At 42.3% G+C, this 18,799-nt stretch overlaps 2 protein-coding genes across 2 annotated transcripts; both read right to left on the minus strand.

Annotated features, from left to right (window-relative positions):
* Nucleotides 1-11,717: 11,717 nt before the first annotated feature.
* LOC147653009 (uncharacterized) lies at nt 11,718-13,265 on the minus strand. The gene has a single exon (XM_086890270.1). It carries the CDS (start codon nt 13,184-13,186, stop codon nt 11,756-11,758), a length of 1,431 nt encoding a protein of 476 aa, XP_086746396.1. The 5' UTR covers nt 13,187-13,265; the 3' UTR covers nt 11,718-11,755.
* Nucleotides 13,266-16,699: 3,434 nt separating this feature from the next.
* Nucleotides 16,700-18,448, minus strand: LOC147653010 (uncharacterized). Its single transcript, XM_086889419.1, has 3 exons — nt 18,011-18,448; nt 17,798-17,892; nt 16,700-17,699 (listed from the first exon to the last, which is right to left on the minus strand). The coding sequence occupies exons 1-3, from the start codon at nt 18,446-18,448 to the stop codon at nt 16,700-16,702; spliced, it is 1,533 nt and encodes a 510-aa protein (XP_086745545.1).
* Between the last annotated feature and the right edge of the window lie 351 nt (nt 18,449-18,799).

Raw genomic sequence — 18,799 nt, forward strand, 5'->3', positions numbered from 1 at the left:
GGTGATTCTCAAGTAAAAGAGGTGTTCAGAAAAGCCAGGCTGAAAATATCTGTAATAGTGACCTTGCAAGATGCTCAAACTTCTGCTCTTTAACCATCTATCAGAAAAACAAACAAATCCAACCAAACTGTACATGGAGAGGTCAGCAGTACTGATCTTAATGCTTCCAGGATTTGCCACCTCTCACAAGAACCAAATTATGATGCAAAAGATGCCTTATATAGCACATCAATTTTTCCAAAGGAGCCATAAAAATGAATGGGGGTAAAGAAAATAGCATTAACATAAAGAAGCTGTGATTGGTTTAGCATGATAGTTAACAGTGGATGGGCAGCAGGGGAATGTGGAAGGAAGCTGCAAAAATTTCAGCATCTGGATCCAGAAACTAACAACATTCAGTTTAGCAATAAGGCAAAAAAAAAAATAAAATAAATGAGCCTGTCCTGGTTTAACCCCAGCCAGCCACCAAGACACAAACAGCCAATCACTCACTCCCCCACCAGTGGGATCAAGGAGAGAACTGGGAGAAACTATAAAAATTCAAACCAACTCTTGGGTTGAGATGAAGACAGTTTAATAGGGAAAGCAAAAGACACAAACACAAGGAGAGCAAAACAAGGAATTCATAGCTTCCCATGGTGTTCAGACATCTCTAGGAGAGCAGGGCCCCATCACATGTAATGGGGAATTGGGAATGCAAACTCCAAACACCATCCCAAACACCTCCTTCCTTACACTTTACATACTGAGCATGATGTCACATGGTCTGGACTGTCCCTTTGATCAGTGTGGGTCACCTGTCCCAGCTGTGTGTCCACCCAGCCCCCCACATATCCTCAGCTTCCTCAAGACTGTGGAAAGGAGAAGAGGCCTTGGTTCTATGTAAGCCCCGCTCAGCAGTAACAAAAACATCTCTGTATTATCAACCCTGTGCTGAGGACAAATCCAAAACCTAACACACTAGCCACTGTCAGGAAAAATAACTTCACTCTAACCAAAACCAGCACAGAGTATCATTTACCAGTAGAACAGCTTATCAAAGTTAAATCTAGTTCAACTTGAAGTCTTAAAATCAAGATCACAATAATGTTTATGGGAGATTTTTTTTCTACAGGAGTGGCAGAGAATGGATTCTTCGTTTACATGACTCCTCTGTTTCAATAGTAATGTATTAAAAACAAGACTTCAGAAAAGCAGGAGAGCCCACATCTTGTAGGTCAGATTATTTAATTTAACAACAGTTCCATTCTTTATATCTACTGACCTCAGCAGACAGAGGATATTCCATAAGCTCCTGTTTCCTTTCTCCCGTGCACTGGATGCCAACTGCCCTGCTACACTGGAGCACAGCCAAGGTGTGTTTGAGCATCTAACACTGCAGCTGCCTCAATAGCCCTCCAAGAACTGTCTCTGAACTGCTTCTAAACTCTGAAATTAAATCATACTCATAATATCCTGGGTTTATCTTGCATTTCTTCCCCGAAGTAATGTTTTTAGAAACTCTAACCCAGCACCTGAAGTATCATATCCAGCAACAGCAGTAGTAATAGTGCTCACCATGTATGGGTTTTGCTGTATGAATGTCCTTGATGGGTACTCAGGGAAAGTTACTGTTGACTCCACGAAACAGTGCATGTCTGCAAACATGTTTTGATGTTTGCACTTGTGCCATAAATATTATGGCTTCTTTCCTTTTCTCTATTGTATGTTTGTTTTTGTACTTTTGTATGTGTGTGTGTGTGTCAGGATCTTAACCATTGCATTTTGGAGGTGAGTTGTGTTTGATATTAAAGTAGTTAGAGGCAAAGCACAGGTAATATTAAAAACTCAAATACTAAGTAAAAATCCAACAGCTCCTCATCTCATTTGGAGGAACAGCATGAAATTTGCCAATAATAATACATAACCTCTACACTTTGTTTAAAGTCGAAGGATTTTATAAAACCTAAACACACTTTGAGTTTTGCATTTTTATTATAAAATGCAGAAACTTACACCCTCATCTGATGCATTTTGAAAACCATTAATGAAACATGAAAAATGCAATATATCAGATCAGTTCAACTTCCAGTTGCAGTGGAATAATCAGAAAGTGGTTTCAATTACCATTATGGTTGAAGAGCAATTTGTTATGATGAAGAGCTACTTCAGCACCATCAAAGGTACTTTTAGCTGTTATAAAATGAAGCTTTTATAAAACTGAAACAACATTTCAAGAAAAAATACTAAAAGAAAGGTGTGTAAATAAGGTTCCATGAATTAGACATTATTAGACTGATGGAAAACCACATGGGAAAGTGTCCTTTAGAATACATGAGTATTTATTGCCTTAATGCAGTCCTAGTATTTTTCTGTTGGGCCAAACTACAGGTTACTCATTTCTTTGGTTACATGTTCCTATCCCCAAAAGGTAATAGGAAAACAGGGGAAAATACAGAGAAATTACAAAGGAAATAAGGCTGACACAATTGCTGGAGGATAAATCCTGTAATGAGAGACTGAGTGAGCTGCATGTAAGAAATTTAGAATGGTGAATACTGAGGGGACATTATGTGCTTCCAACAGTCTACAAATGCCCTCACAGTGACAGTTTACATGATAAAAATCTCACAGTCTCAAGAAATGACAGATGAAGAACAATGTCTTGAGGCTACAAAAAGTTTAGACAGATATCAGGAAGAAGTTAGCAGTGTAAGCAATTGAATGACAGTGTAGCCTATGATACAAAGGGGGACAGTGACATTTTTGCTACACACATTTAAGAACTCAGATTATAAATTATAGGAACAATGAAACAATACTCTTCAAAAGTACAGGTGCCAAAGTAAATGAAATATCTTATTTTTGGCTCTGGTGCATTATTTGGAAATAAAATAGATATTCCCTAAAATAACTGTTTTAAGAGGAAAGGAAGGTAACATTCAATAATATAAACTAAATTTAAATATTTTTAATACATTAAATAATTGTGTCTTTCTCCATCTTAGTTGAGATGCAAAATCATGATTCAAGAGCATTGTATAGAAGAAATAGTGCAGATAAGAGGATATGAGGCTTTTTAGCAGTTGATAAAAGAAAGAAAAAAATGCTTTATTTAAAGGCTGAAATCAACCATTAGAGGAGAAAAAAAAATTGTTACCAAACGTAAATTACATCTACTTCACAGAAAAGATAAAAGTTGAAAAGCTGGTAAATCTAACCATTAAACATAATTATATTAGGATTTATCTTGTCCTATTTTACTGGAACTACAAAAGTATAACCCTAGTAAAGTGGCTGTAGACTGAATGGACCTCAAGACTGAATCATCAGTCCCCCGAGATGTTGATGTATCCTTTATATCATCTCTAAAATCCTTTGGCTCATGCAGAACATAGCTTACATTTCCATTTTAATTTACCCTTATCCTGTATCCAAAGGCTTTCATGGCTTTTACAGAGCCATCCTTTTACATCAGCTGAAAGTATTTAATTAAAAAAAAAATAATAAAAAAAAATAAATACATTCAACTACATCATTGACCTTAATACTTTTCAAAGATTTGGTGAGTGATTCAGGTACTTAAATCTAGACATTCATTACTTAGTTGACAAAATACATCATATGGTTAAAATCATGTTAATGGTAGTTCTTTCATTTAGTCAGTGAAAAAGCTTTTGGAGTGGTTAATAGTTAGGACAAGAATCACAGATCCATCCTAATGTGCAGATATATTTTTCCTATTAGGCAGTCCTGATGGCATCTAATCCTATTCTATTGTAGGACACAGTTCAAGGAAGTGGCAGTTTGGAGGTTCCTTGTTTGGAATAATACAGCTAAAGTCAAGCAAATGCTCACATTCAAACCTGAACAGTGATATTTACCCAAACAAACAACAACAATTCCTTTAATGACTATTTTTAATATTAGGTAATTCCAATGACCAAGTAAGCCCTCTTCAAAATTTAAACAACAACAACAACAAAAATCCCCAAACAAATAAACAAACAAACAAAAAAGTAAAGAAAACATGAGATAAAATTAAACATACTTCCAGTAACAACAGAATAGATATCTCTTGACTGTAACTTATTTTATAAAGACATAAAGAGAAAAATTAATTTAGACTGGAGAATTTGAAATATCAATAACATTTAGAGACATACACACACAAAAAAAAATAAATCTTCATCTGTCATTATAATACTTATTTCTCAGAAAATTAATCCTGATACTTGAAGATGAGATTTGCTTTGGTAGTAGTAGAAATAATTCCATTATTTCCTCATTTCTAAAGATGTCTGGGAAGGAGGCAGGACTAGCTACCGGGTCTTTCCTTTGGCAACTAAAATAGCAGTCTTAATCTTGGCTGTTAATAGCTGTTAATTTATTTTTTGAATGTTAGAAAGAAAAACAAATTAATGATTCTTCAGACAGTTCCATCATTACAAATTGAAATTTCAAGACAGCTATTTCCTCCTACAGAACACTGTGGATGTCTTTCTGTATACTTTATTAGATTTGAAAGTCTGTTGGTTTTCAGTTCACAAAAGGATTAATCTTAACCACTTACATGTGATACATCTTAACCACTTACTTAAAAGTCAGGTATCCTCCAGGCAGTCTTATTTGTAACTCTCAGTAAAATGAGAGTTTCATGCAATATATTTTTTTTTTCTATGTATGCTATTCCACACCTAGTCATCTATTTGAAGACATAAACCTGGCTTCATATCTTGTAATATCCAAAGAAGTTATCTCATTCCATATTATGTAAGAATACATCAGTTTTCACAATATTGAAAAGCAGTAAGCAGTGGAAAATAAATATTCATTAAACTATCCAGTAATGACCCAAAAATAATAATATTCTGCTAAAAATTGACATCTACCCTAGGAAAAAGAATAGTTTTATTAACATATGAAAGTGAGCCCAATTTCAAATTATAATGTTTATATATTATTATATTATAATATTATAATATGTGACCTAACCTCCTTCTTCATAACTAATTAAAACTGCTGTATTATTCATAGGTTACAAATACCAAGCAGTAATATGTGAACTCCATAAGAAGGTTCTGTAATAAAAATATTATTCTATAATTTTAAATGTCTTTTTCTCTTATAATTCAAAATATCATCAAATATTTTAATGCATTTACAATAGTATTTCAGAGTTGCATAGAATTTCTTTTATTCACTATTGACTTTGCTCCACAAAAAAATTGGCAAGAAGATCTCCATAATGGAAACCAGTATGTTATTATCAGCAACAAGGAAAAAATTAAGTGAATGTAAATAGATATATTTATTATTAATAATTCTTTGTTATGTCAAATCTCAAAAGCTCACATTTCTCAAGCAAAATTTTCTACAGATCTTGGACTGATTGGGGGAAAGGGTTCCATTCTTTTTTCTTCCAGGTTTGATGCTATCCTGTTCCAGTCCTTTTGTCTGTGTTGAAACAAACCTCTCCACTTAAAAGCAGTTTCTATAAAATGAGGCCTTATAAGAACAATGCCTAGAAATTATAAAAATACTTGAAGTAATGCCATGGAAATTTGGGTCATCATCCTCTTGAGTTAAGATAAATTTAAAATGGAGTTATATTGCGCAAGATAAAAAGATATATACTTTTTACCTGGTCTAAAACATCCAAAGGGAAAAGAGGTAATTTGTTTTTAAACTATCAGAAACCATGTGCAATAATTATCTCAGCAACTCTTCTGTCCATATAAATTATTAAATATATTTATTTTAAAACATTTTTAATTTAATTTATTATTTTTATATTCAAATGTAAATATAATTCATAATTAAAATTAAAATAATATATTTAATATATTATAAATATAAAATAAAAATATACTTATATTATAAGATATATTTTATTTAATTTATTAGAAATTAAAATATAAAATTAAGCACCAATAAATAGAAATTACATATTGAGTCCAAAAATAAAAGTTTGCTCCTGCAGTAGGTATTCAGCTACAACTTTTACTGCAGTCATTTTTCACTTGCTCTTGCTTCATGTGGGACAGAATAGATTGCATTCAAAGTAAGCAGCTGATAACATAATAATGCATATAAAATAATAGAAGGGAGAACTAGGTCTGGAAGGTGTAAAGGATTAACTTCTTTATGTCGGCAACTTTTGTACCAACTGAAGTAGAATAACTTGTTATTCTACTGTACTTGTATTGTAACCTGTACTTTTTAATAATTCTCATTATGCCATTTGAGTTGCATTAGACTAGATAATGGAACTGAATCATTAATCAATCACATAATCATTAATGAATGACCACTAATCACTTTCTTTAGTTCTTTCTTTTAGTTAAAAGCTGATATTCAAGTGTTAATTCAAAATTATGATCAACTCTAAGCTTACAGCAATTCTGCATTTGGAAGATCCTTGAAGAATCAGTAAGATTTCAAGTAGACCTCTGACGTAGCACATTTGCATATACAAACAATACTGGTGGACATGCTCTATAAATTCCTGCTAAACAAATAAAGGGTTGAAAGGCACATCTCAGAGGTTTGTGATCAGCAGCACAGTCTGGCTGGAGGCCTGTCACTAGCAGTGCCCTGAGGGTTCACACTGGGTCCAGGATTGTTTCCTTATCCATCAGTGACTCAGATGAAGGGGCAGAGGCGTCCTGAGCGAGTCTGTTGACACAGGAGGCTGGAGGAGCGGGCGATAGCCCAGCGTGCTGGGCAGCCCTGCAGAAGGGCTTTGACAGGCTGGAGAGATGGCACCTGCTGCACATGGCCCAGGGGCTGCCTGACACAGCATGGCCAAGGGCAGGGCACTCTGTGCTTCTGCAGCTGCGGCAGAATGGATGAGGCAGGTTGAGATGAACGTGGGCTGGGCTCAAGGAAAGCCGAACAACTGAAGGGTGTCTGAAGGGGAGGACTGAAGTGGAAGACCCACAGCCTCACTTTGTTTCAGAGAGACACAGAAGAGCCTCAATTTATGTTAAATTTCTTTACCCTTAAAGCAACAGACTACAGCAACACACACAGCCCACAGGAATGAAAAGGTTTGGGTCTTGGGGGTCTTTTTCCCCCCAAATCAATGACTACATCGTGATAAAAAGAATTAATTCCTCCGATTAATATAAACCAATAGTTTTATTTCCACCTGATAGACCATTTTGTCTATCAGAGTCCAGAAAAAATGGGACAGTCAGACTTGAATACTGTTAAAACCAGGGAAAAAAAACCTATAACAAACATGACATACAAATAAAAATGCATCACCTGTCAGTTTTTGCCACTGTGAAACACCACTGGACTCAAATATATACCTTTAAAGGCTTGTTTTGCCCTGATATCCAGCTGACTCTATCCTGAAAAATATAAGTCCTTATATATAAATGGGATGATATTGTCTGTGAGTGAAATTCTTCCTGCAGATTGGGCAAGAGTTGGCATTCTCAAGGGTATTACAGAGGCACTAGCTGCAGAAGACATGGCCGTGTATGATTAAAACAATCAGTTGTCCACTTTACACAAGCTGGAAGAAAGGAGACCACAATGGTGATTTGGAGTAAGTTTTCTGGTCTATTGGGATCAGGCAATCAGGTCTTGCAGTATCAGAAATGAGTCTATTACCACAGTAATAAGAAACACAGAGATCTTTCAGTACCATCTTGGCAAGTGTTTCTCCTTCTGCTTACACCACCAAGAAGTGACTTTGTGTGACTAGCTAGTTTGAGCTTTGAGCAAGGTTTATGTTTCAAGTTAGCTGCTAGCATCCCACATAAAGCCAATTGAGTTGCACAGCTCCCCATCTGCCCTGTTCTGCCTCCAACAAAACAAGAATGGATGACACCATGTGGATCCTTACCTCTGAGTAGGTATCCATGCAAATCAGAGAGGTAACACTATTAGGTGGCCTTGCAGTAGAGAGTGGAACCAGAAAGAACATAAGACCATAAGACATTGAGGAAAGGCCTTCTGGTAATGCAAAATCTTAAATAAAACTGGAAACCTGGTTTTTGATTTTTCAACAGTATCATGAACAGCCTGTATTTTTGCCTTAAATTTACAATGTTCTACCCCCCTCTCAACATTTCCTTTTTTATTGCAAAGAAAGCTTTTGAAGTGACAGCTGCTCATCATTTGTGTTCATCAGTTCTTGTCATGTGTGTGGAAGCATTGATGGAGTCAGGTTAGCAACATGCAGCAACTCCAGTGCTTCTCATAACCCACCATTCCCTAAAAGCAATACACTGTATACTGACTAAATAAATGAAAACAGTTTTCAACTTTAACAATAAAATAGCATTTTCTGAAAAATGTATCCTAGTGCATAACAAAAAGCAATTTCCAAATAATTTTATGAAACCAGCAGACAGCTTGCTTTGTGGTGTGCCATGCTGAGACAAAGTTATAGAAGCTGTGATGCGACATTACTGTTTGTTAACATTTTCCCATGAGCCTTCCTTCTGGTGTCATTTGTGAGCAAGTCATTTAGTAATTCTGAATTTATTTGAACAGATGTTTTTTTCATGTTTATTTCACCACTGGGGTTATGTAAACATAAACTATGCCTGAGCAAAAAGCAATTCTAAATATCAGTGGTTTCTGCATATTACTGACGAAGTACATATTGGTGATTCATTCAGTTGTAACAAAAATCACATTTAGATCTCATATAGCATTTGAACTATTTTAAGCAGCTAGTATACAGAGCACATTAATTATTAAACATATATGACATAATTCAATTTTTATCTTCAGAGGCAAAATTACCAATTTGTTTCTTGGCCCAGAGAATAGAAATTTGCAAGCTTTTACAATGTTGCAAGGGAACATTTGATACCGCAGAAGTGTTCATACCAATCTGAGTTCTACTCAGACATATATTAAATTTGCTTTTTGCAAAAATATTGCAAAGCATTTTATTTTCTTCTCTGTACAAAAAAAAAAAAAAGCTTATTCATGCAAAGCATGACTAGAATAAGTTGAAATGTAAAAATGAATAAAATTCTCAAAGCAGAGTCACCACAAATATATTTCTTTGTAAATGTCAGTGTAACTTTAAAAATTCTTCTAAAAATCTGTAAAGAGGTCATTCTTATTTCTCAGACTTTGCATGTACATATGAAAGTAGGATATGTGTATCTCTTCCTTACAAATACCTGTAATGTAAAGCATAGTGCTTTAAACTGTTGTAAAAGATTATTTTGGTGGGAGATGGGAGGTTATCTTTGAATTAAAATGAGATTATTTGTTATTTTTTGAGCCACATATGAAGAACAATCTACAGAATGTGGGTCAGGTGAAAAGGGAACAATATCCACTTAATGGATCTTAGCCTCTATAAAATTTCCCCTTAGTAAACCTCGGTTGATTCTGTGGTATCTATGAATCTATGAAAAGGTTATTTATCTGTCCAATTTTTTCTATATATTGTGCTTATCTAAAATACAATGGAGCACTGTTTTTATACCATAAGTATAAATTTCATACAATTTTACTGAATTAGAGTAGTTAAAAATTATAATTTTACATATAATTTTGATCACATATCTTTTGGAGTGTCTTCTCTGTTCCTCACTGGAGAACTCTGACATAAATCTTTCAAATATAGTGAGAGTAAAACAATGAAGTTTACAAACCATTTTTCATCAAAGTAATGTAACATGTCCACTGGAAAAAACATGGTGTCCCCTTTTCCTCTGAGTATATAGAGAAAAAAGATAGCAAGAATAATGGAAGTACTCAGTAGTTCCTTCTCTCAGAAGAGAGAAGAACGTTTGATAAATCTATAGGGACCATGAAGACGTCTAAGGCACTTCCAGACTTACCTCTGTGGAGCATCAGCCTCAGATCCATTACTGTCATTCATTTCTAAAGGAGAGAGTCTTCTTTCTGAAAATATTTATGCAGTTTTGAGGAAAAAAATCCTGTAAGAGATTCATTTTCCATATGCCTTGTATGAAGTGAAAATAAAACAATAGTTCATTGTCATCTGCCAGTGGCAGAAGACTTCTGGATTGTTATAGAGATCAAATCTTCTATAACTCATAATTCTCTTGTCTTTTGTGCACATCTCATTCTCTTTCTTGTCACACACCTATATGTAGACGGTTTATCAACCAGTAAGGTATAATCCCTGTTATCCCTCTTATGAATTTTCATCTCTGTTGTCTAATTTCTGTGTGAGCATACTGAATTCTTCATTATATTACTTTAGAGTAATTTGCTTTTTCTCAGTGGCACTGCACAAGTAGACAGGAACTTCTTTTCTGTACTAGATTCATTGAGTTTGACATCATAGCTAACTCTTGCTTCCTGGAGGGAAGGTTGTTGCTTCTTTGTTCCTCCTTCACACTCAGGACAATATCCCTTTCCCTCCACCAAATCTAGCTCAAAGCTCTGCTAATAAGCCCAGTTATTAAGATATTATCACATAAAAAAAAAAGTAAAATATACACTCAGATATAAAAATCATATTTGCTAGGATTTGAACCCAGAGAGAAATAATGCACATTAAGGTTCAAGGTATAAATAATTACGGTAACCTACTTCTGAAAAGAGAAAAATAAAAAGAAAAATCGAAGTAAAAAAATAATTGATGAGGGCACATCCTTTCTGACTGTAGAAATGAAGCATAAAAATGTCAGTCTGACTGTAGGACTTCGCTGCTGAATCAATTCATGAGAAACATGGAAGTAAGGTCACTATGTTCAAGATTGCAGATGATAAAAGATGATTAGAAGATGGAACGAGTAAGGTTGAATGGTACAAACTAAGTTAGATTTTGATTGTTTACAGGAACAACATAGCAGATGGTAAAGGTGTTTTGTTGTACAGAAAGACGCAAAATAATTAGGCTTGCAGCAAGAAAACAAGCTATACAATATGTGGCAAATGGCCCAATAATTTAGCACACTGATCAGGAAAACAATTTGAAGGTTATTATGGAAAATCACTTTAACCAGAAACACAAAGCACAGTTGCAGTAAAAAAGGCAAAGAAAAGTTACTGTGAATGTGTAGATTGACTGACTACAATAAAAGGAAATCTAATGCTGTTATTGTGCACTTTCCATTAGGCTATATAGTGACGCTGCCCCTCGCCGCGGCTCTCCTCGCCCTGGCTAGCTCTTGCTCTCTAGCCGCTGGCAGCGCCGAGAGTGGGGAATGGTCTGGGAGCTCGTTGTCCCAGACCGAACCTTCAGAGCCTGCGAGCCACCAAGCTCTGCGGTCTCAGGTGCGTCGTGGGTGCCCGATGAAGGCAAGGAGGAGGCTCAGAGTCCCAGGTTCTCTCCAGAAACCAGGCTTTATTCTAGGGTCGGGAGCAGTGGATGGGGGAAGGACTGGAAAGGTCAAGGGTAGGACAGTCTGAGCAAGGAGCACCTCCGTGCGCTCCAATTTAAGGTGGGGAGGGTACAAACACAAGAACCAATCAGGGCATCTCAGGGGAGGAGTTGGGGGGAGGGTTTACAATGTTGGGGACCAATAGGAATAACACGTGGGAGGGGCGGCAGTCACAATGCCAATGGGGCTTCGAGTGAGGGATAAATGACAGGGAAGGAACTAGAACAAGGGGTGGGGTTTACATAGATTGATGGGGTTCAGGGGCAGGAACAGGGTGATGGACAAGGAAGGTTCAGGAAAAAGGGGAGGGGTTTACAAAACTGACAAGTGGGTAAAACTATTACAACTCATGGGGGGAACAACATTAAGAACAAACCATTTACATTAATAACCTGAACAAAATGAACAGGCGGCAACATCTCCCCCTTTCTTTTTTAGAAAGAGGAGGTTGCATCTGCAGGAGGTGCAGAGGGCTCAGGGAACCAGTCTTTAAGGGAGGGAGAGGGTGGAGGCGAGGAGGAAGGAGAAGGAGCATCCACAAAATTAACCTGGGGAGGAGGAGATACAAGGTGGAGAACAGATTGAATTAAACATCTCTTCAAAATGGCGAACGCAACCAAAATTATAAAAATGATGAAAACAATCCATAAAACAGTTTTCAGGATGGATGAGAGCCATCCAGACAGTCCCCAGTTGGAAAAGATGTTGGTGGCCCAGTCCTCATGTTCTTGTTTTATCTGGTGGACTATGCCTCTCATCTGTTCGATGGTCTGGCGAATGGAGGGACTTTTTGATGTCAAGTTCATGCAGCAAAGCCCCTCAAATTCCCTGCAGTCGTGGTTGTGCAGGAGCAGCAGGTAGTCTATGGCCGCCCGATTTTGGAGGGTGGCTCGCCTGGTGATTTCCTCGTCTTCGAGGAGGTCGCTTAGCGCAGCTGACGTTAAATTTGCTTGTTTTACTACCCAACACTCGAATTGGCCTAATTCTCCAAGGGCTTGAGCAGCGGCCAACCAGGGCAGAAAAACAGACACTGCTACCCGTTTTAGCTTACTCCAATGGAAAATTTCTGAGTCGCAGTCTGGGTCTAAGTCGTCCAGGCTGCGCTTCTTGATAGCCGAATTATTCTTTTGGCTCCAATTTTCGATTTGGGTCGTGTTGGGTGAAAACAAGGACAGCCGGCCCAGTGTGCACGGCCCTCCGAGAAGGCGAGAGGGGATGCCTGCCCATGCCCGATCCCCACAGATCAAAAATAAACCTTTGGGCAACTGAAGAGGGGTAGGGTTAAGGGTTGAGGGCATCTTCACATGTGCGATGTTCTGGCACCACTTGGCTGCCTGGAACTGCTTGTTGACTTGCACCACTTTGGGATAGGGGGCAGGGTTAGAAGGGTAATAACGAAAATGAACACAAAATGACGCTGGGGAGGAATCCAGAAGGTCGAACTCTTGGGGCTCAACGGTCGCCTTCTCCAGCGTGGCTTGCCAGTCTCTCCAGAGGAGGAGAGGGTTCTTCGCTGGCCTTCTGATTTTATACATCGGCGCTGAGCGGACGACACGTTGAGCCGGCCTTCCCCGGTTGGCGTCATGGAGCAGGGTAGTAAGGGAGTCGGGAAACTCTTCAGGCTTCAAAGGGATCCCCACCAGGCATGTTGACATTGGGTTTCCCGCTGCTCCGGTGGAGAGGCACAGCTCGTCACGCTGCAGGGACTTCGCCAACATGACCCACACATTTTGCTTTGGCTGAGGCACGATCCACCCTTCCATCTGGGCCACTACCAACATCACACTAAAGATGATCTTGGCGACGCTTGGGGCTGTCATGTCTTCAAGGATGGCTCTCTCTAAAACAAAGCAAACACAGAACATAACTCAACTGAAAAGAGGAATCTCTAAAATAAAGATTTGGGGTTTTTCTCCTCCTCCTCCTTGGGGGGTCCGGAGATGACCTATTCGGACGGGACAGCACCCTCATATTGATCTGGCGGCCTGCTTGGATGTTTTGGGACATACGGTTTCACCCACTTTTGTGGGATCCACCGCAGTCCTTGGGGCGAGGAAACGCAGGCGTATCCTCGTCCCCAGGCCACCAGATCGAAGGGACCCATAATTCGTTGGGTCTCGGGGTCTCGGACCAGCACTGGAGGGCGCTGCTGCAACCTGTAGCTGTTGGCAGATGTAAAATGCCGGGCCACTGGAGGGTTATGATCACTATCTGAACAGTTTAAGAAGTTTAGGGTGTAAAGGGCCTTGCACAACCGTTCTTGTGGGGTGCAGCCCTTTACTGTCTCCTTTTGATGGACAAGGACGCGCTTGAGCGATTGATGGGCTCGCTCAACAATCGCTTGGCCTGTGGGGGAGTGTGGGATGCCTTTCTTGTGTGTCACTCCCCACTCTTGCAGGAAATCCTCCAGTTTCCTGGAGGTATAAGCTGGGCCATTGTCCGTTTTGATCTCTTTGGGGACCCCCAGCACAGAGAAAGCCTGCATGAGGTGTTTACATACATGCTCGGCTTTCTCCCCTGTGTGGGCAGAGGCATAGATAGCACCTGAGAAGGTATCAATGGAAAGGTGCACATAGCGGAACCTGCCGAATTCTGGGACGTGTGTGACATCCATTTGCCACACCTCACAGCTCCCCAGGCCTCTGGGGTTGACCCCAGCTCCCAGAGAGGGCATTGCAGTGGACTGACAGTGTGGGCATGTGGCCACGATGGCTCTGGCTTGATCTCGCCTCAGGTGGAATTGGCGGACCAGCCCAGGCACGTTCTGGTGGAACATCTGATGACTCAGCTTGGCTTGCTGGAATACATCAGGGAGCTGAGCCATAGTGACAGGAGTAGCGAGGGAATCAGCTCTCTCATTTCCCTCGGCTACCGGGCCAGGGAGTTCAGTGTGCGACCTCACGTGCATCACGAAAAATGGCTGCTTTCGGTGGGAAACGGTAAAGACTAACTTGGAAAGCAGCTCAAATAGCTGCGGATTGGAGACTTCCTTTAGGGCGGCATTCTCTGCCCTAGCTACCACCCCAGCAACATATGCCGAATCTGTAACCAAATTAAATGGTTCAGGAAATCTCTCAAAAGCTCTGACGACAGCATCCAACTCAGCAACTTGTGGAGATCCCTCCACATACTTAACATCCGCTTCCCACCGCTGAGTTTGAGAATCCACCCAAGTCACAACTGACTTGTGGGATGCTCCAGATGCGTCAGTGAAAACTGTCAGGGCCTTGAGGGGTTTTCGACTCCGAATTGAGCTTGGAATGATGTTAAATTTAGCATTGAAGAATTTGTGTGCTGGGGCGTGGACTGAAACTTGTCCACTGTAGCTGTCAAATGCGATTTGGAGAGCCTCGTTCTCCTGCAGCAGCTGTTCAAACATCTCCTTTGTCAGCTTATCTGGGGACGCCCTGTCCCGAGACAAGCTGACAGGCACCCGTACACAAGCAAAGTCGCACCCTGCCATCTCCCTGAGCCTGGCTCGAGCCTTCCTGACAAGCTGAGCCACCAGCTCTTGTGGCCGGGTGATACTCTTGGATCGTTGATGGCTCAGGAATACCCACTCTATGATCAAGAGTGGGTCCCTTGAGCCTTGATCCCACTGAAAGATGAGCCCACACAGGTGCGGCAACCTTCCCAGAATGATATACTCAAACGGCAGGGTCGGCTCATATCGATGTGCCTGCCTTTCCATTAACGCAATTTGTGCCTTCCTCAGTGCTTCTCTCGCCTCTGGAGTCAGGGTCCTAGGAGAACTAAGCTCCTTCTCCCCCTTCAAAAGCATGAAGAGGGGGGCTAGGTCTTCGGTGGTGAGGCCCAGCCAAGGCCTGACCCAATTTAAGGTCCCGCACAGGGAGTGAAGGTCTGCCAAAGTCTTTGGATTACTGTTGATAGCCAATTGTTGAGGAACAATGGTCCTCTCAGTAATCCTCAGTCCCAGATACTTCCAGGGTGGCATCCTTTGAACTTTGTCTTCCTGGAGCTGGAATCCTGCAGATGTTAGAACTCTAACCACTAGGTCAAGTGATTGAGTAAGCATATCGTCATGGGGGGCGCACACTAGGACATCATCCATATAGTGATAGATGATGACCTCCCCCATTTTGGCGCGAACGGGAGACAGCAATGAAGAGACATACCACTGGCAGATGGTCGGCGAATTCTTCATTCCTTGGGGTAACACTCGCCAGTGGTATCTCTTCATTGGGGCTTCTCGGTTAAGAGTGGGCACCGAGAAGGCAAACCGTGGGGCATCGTCAGGGTGTAGGGGAATTTGGAAAAAGCAATCCTTGATATCAATCACTGCCAATTTCCAATTTCGAGGGAGCATGGTAGGGGTAGGCATCCCTGGTTGAAGGGGTCCCATGTCCACAATGACCTTGTTGATTTCACGAAGATCGTGAAGGAGCCGCCACTTATCCTTCCCCGGCTTACGGATAACAAAGACCGGGGAATTCCAAGGGCTTGTGGTTTCTACTATATTTCCCTTATTAAGTTGCTCCTCCACGAGTTCGTTGAGCGCCTTTAATTTATCTTTTCTCAGCGGCCACTGGTCAATCCAGACCGCTGTATCAGTTGTCCAATCTAATTTCTGGAAAGGGCGCTCTACAGTGGCCGCCTCTAAAAATCCCGAGGGGTTTTCGGGATCTCGATTTTAACCCCCCACTGGGACATGAGATCTCTTCCCCACAGGGGAACCTGATAGTCAGCAACAAATGGGCGTAAATTTGCCAATTGCCCATCCGGCCCCGCAATTTGCACCACGCTCCTTGAAATTCTTGCCAATTGGGTACCCCCTATACCCTGTATCTTGCCTGCCACGGGTTGCAACTCCCAATGTGACGGCCATCTCCTTTCAGGAATGATCGTCACATCCGCTCCCGTGTCAAGCAGTCCTTTCATCTGAAAGGACTCTGCACCCTGCTTGACGCTGCAGTCCAGAATGGGCTTTTCCTCACCCACCACTTCTGCCCAGTAGACGCCTGGTGCGTGGTCGTCTACTGGGACCTGCTCAGGTATCGGTATGAATTGGGCAATGATTTGCCCCTTGGGCAAAAAGAAGGGTGGATGAGTGCAGCGCGCCAGGAGAATGAGGTTCTCCGGACCACCCGAAAAGGTGATCGGCGAAATCTCAATCTCCGGGGGTGTGTGCTTGGTGTCCCCGATGGCGATGCACTTACTGTCACGTCCGGTGTCCATTGTCTTCCCCTCCAGTGGGTCCACAGCTACTACCGTCCAGCGCTGGGACCGGAAGAGGATGTCTCGCGTTGTTACCAAATGTCTCGTCCAGTGAATAGGCCATGTCCGATTTTTGTTCTTCCCCCCCTCTGCGATACCTGCCCCATTTGTAGCTTCGCGCGGGGCAGGTTCGCGCCGCGCTCCTAGTTTTTTTTATTAAAAACTCCCTCTCCCCCTTTTCCCCCCATGTTGCCCCTCGCAGGTCTAGGGCAGGGAAGTATAGCAGGACAATTCCGGGCCATGTGTCCCAGCTGCCCACAGCGGTAGCACTGCAGAGGCCTTCCAGCTGGTGGTGGTAGTTGGCCTGGTGGGTGCTGGGTCACTGCAGCTGTTGGTAGTCTCCTGGCCGCTTGCGGTGGTGGTGGCACCCTGGACGCCCCCATTAACGGGACCTTCTTCTCGCAGGCGTCAATGAGGTCATCCAAGGTGGGCGGCGGATACATAGGCAGGCTAAAAATGACTTGCTTACACATATCGTTACAGTTAGCTTTAGCCATTTCTAAAATCAGCTGCTCCTGCATTTCTGGTCTATCAACCTGCCTCTCTATCTGTTCCTGCAGGCGGTTAATAAAAATATTGAAGGGCTCATTGGGGGATTGTTTGATGTTAGAGAAATTCGTGAGGGGTTCCCCCCCCGGCAAGATGTTAAATGCCTTCTCAGCGGCCTCTGTTATTTTAATTAGGACAGACCGGGGTAAGACCCTGGCCTGTTCTTCTGGCTTTCCCCAATTCCCTTCACCGCACAGGTGATCTATTGAGAGGGGGTTTTCATCCGCGTCAACCGCGGTCTCCTCGCTGCGCAGGAGCTCAGGAAGGATGGCCTCCAACGATTTCTTCCACCTCTGTTTCCACAACCTATAGTCAGCTGGGGAAAGGAGGCAGGCAAACAATTCCTTTAAATCGTGGGGGACCATCTCGTTCGCGGAGAAGGTGGCCTTTAACAAGCCTTTAAAATATTCACTTCTCCTGCCGAACTCCTTCTGAGCCTTGCACAGCTCCCTCTTTGTTTGGAAGGAGAAGGGTTCCCATTCTCGGTACCTCCCCCCCCTTCCTCTAAAACTAACCGGTGCGGCCAAGGGAATAATAACCTGTTCTGGGTTCTGGTCCTCAGGCTTGTCACTTCCGGTTCCCGAAGCGTGGGAACTGGTAGGAGGGGCGTGGGAACCGGAAGGGGAGGCGTGGGAACCGGGAGGAGGGGCGTGGGAACCAGAAGCCGGAAGAGGCGGGGCTGGAGGACCGACTGAGGGGGAGGGTTGAAGGGAGGAGCGACGGCCGGAAGGGGTGGAGTTTTGGGTGGTAACACCTTGGGGACACACCCCCGAGGAGGAGGAACCATCTGTGGATAAGTGGGAGGGGTCAGGGTAGAAAGAGAGGGAGGAGCTAGGGAGGAAGGGGTTGGACTTTGAGGGGAGGAAGGGATTGTGGGAAGAAGGAGCACAAGAGAGGGGTCCGACCATGCGGTCTCCGCCATCTTGTGTCCCTCGGGGGCCATTTTGGGAATCAAGTAGGGTATGAGGAGACTTAGGGGAAGATTTAGGGGAACACCGGGAATGAGGGAGTGTAAGGGAACCAGGGTTCTGGGAGAGTAACTGGGGAGCAATAACTTTATCAACTTGGGGATTTGGAACTTGGAAAGGGGAAAACTTGGAGTTATTAACTGGGGAAGTAGGGGAATGGGTAAGGGCTCCGGCAGCTTGGCCAGGGCTACCGGGGCAAGGGTTCTGAGGGAGGCTTGGGGAGCCAGGGAGACTACTGCCGACTTCGGAGCCCTGCGTTTTACGGGTTGCTCCGCAGGTCTCCCCCAACTTAGGGACAAGGGACGAGGAGCAGGGGTTTGGGGAAACTGGGGAAACTGTAGAAACTGGGGAAGGCTGCGTTGGCTGCTTCTGCATTTCCCTCTTTTCAACTAAAGCAGTCCGAATTAGAACGAAAAGCGGGATTAATTTGGCGGCTGTTTTGTCCCCCTGAACTACCAAAGCCGTTAATTTGGACCCGACCGAATTCCAAAACGACACAGAAAGAACATCGTCGGAGGACACATGGGGAAAATGCAGAAAAAGCCAACGGACAAGCCTCTTAACCAACCCACGTGAATATTTGTGCTTCCCACCCTCAAGGAGACCCACAACTTGGAAATAAATCCCCCTCTGCGGAGCCGACAAACGTGCGCCCATCTTCTATCCCCCGGCTCCGCAGTTCCACCGCCTCCCAACAGCAAACGGGAACTTAACAAACAAAAGAAT

Source organism: Cyanistes caeruleus, chromosome 5, assembly GCF_971803275.1.
Source record: "Cyanistes caeruleus chromosome 5, bCyaCae1.hap1.1, whole genome shotgun sequence".
Lineage (NCBI taxonomy): Eukaryota > Metazoa > Chordata > Aves > Passeriformes > Paridae > Cyanistes > Cyanistes caeruleus.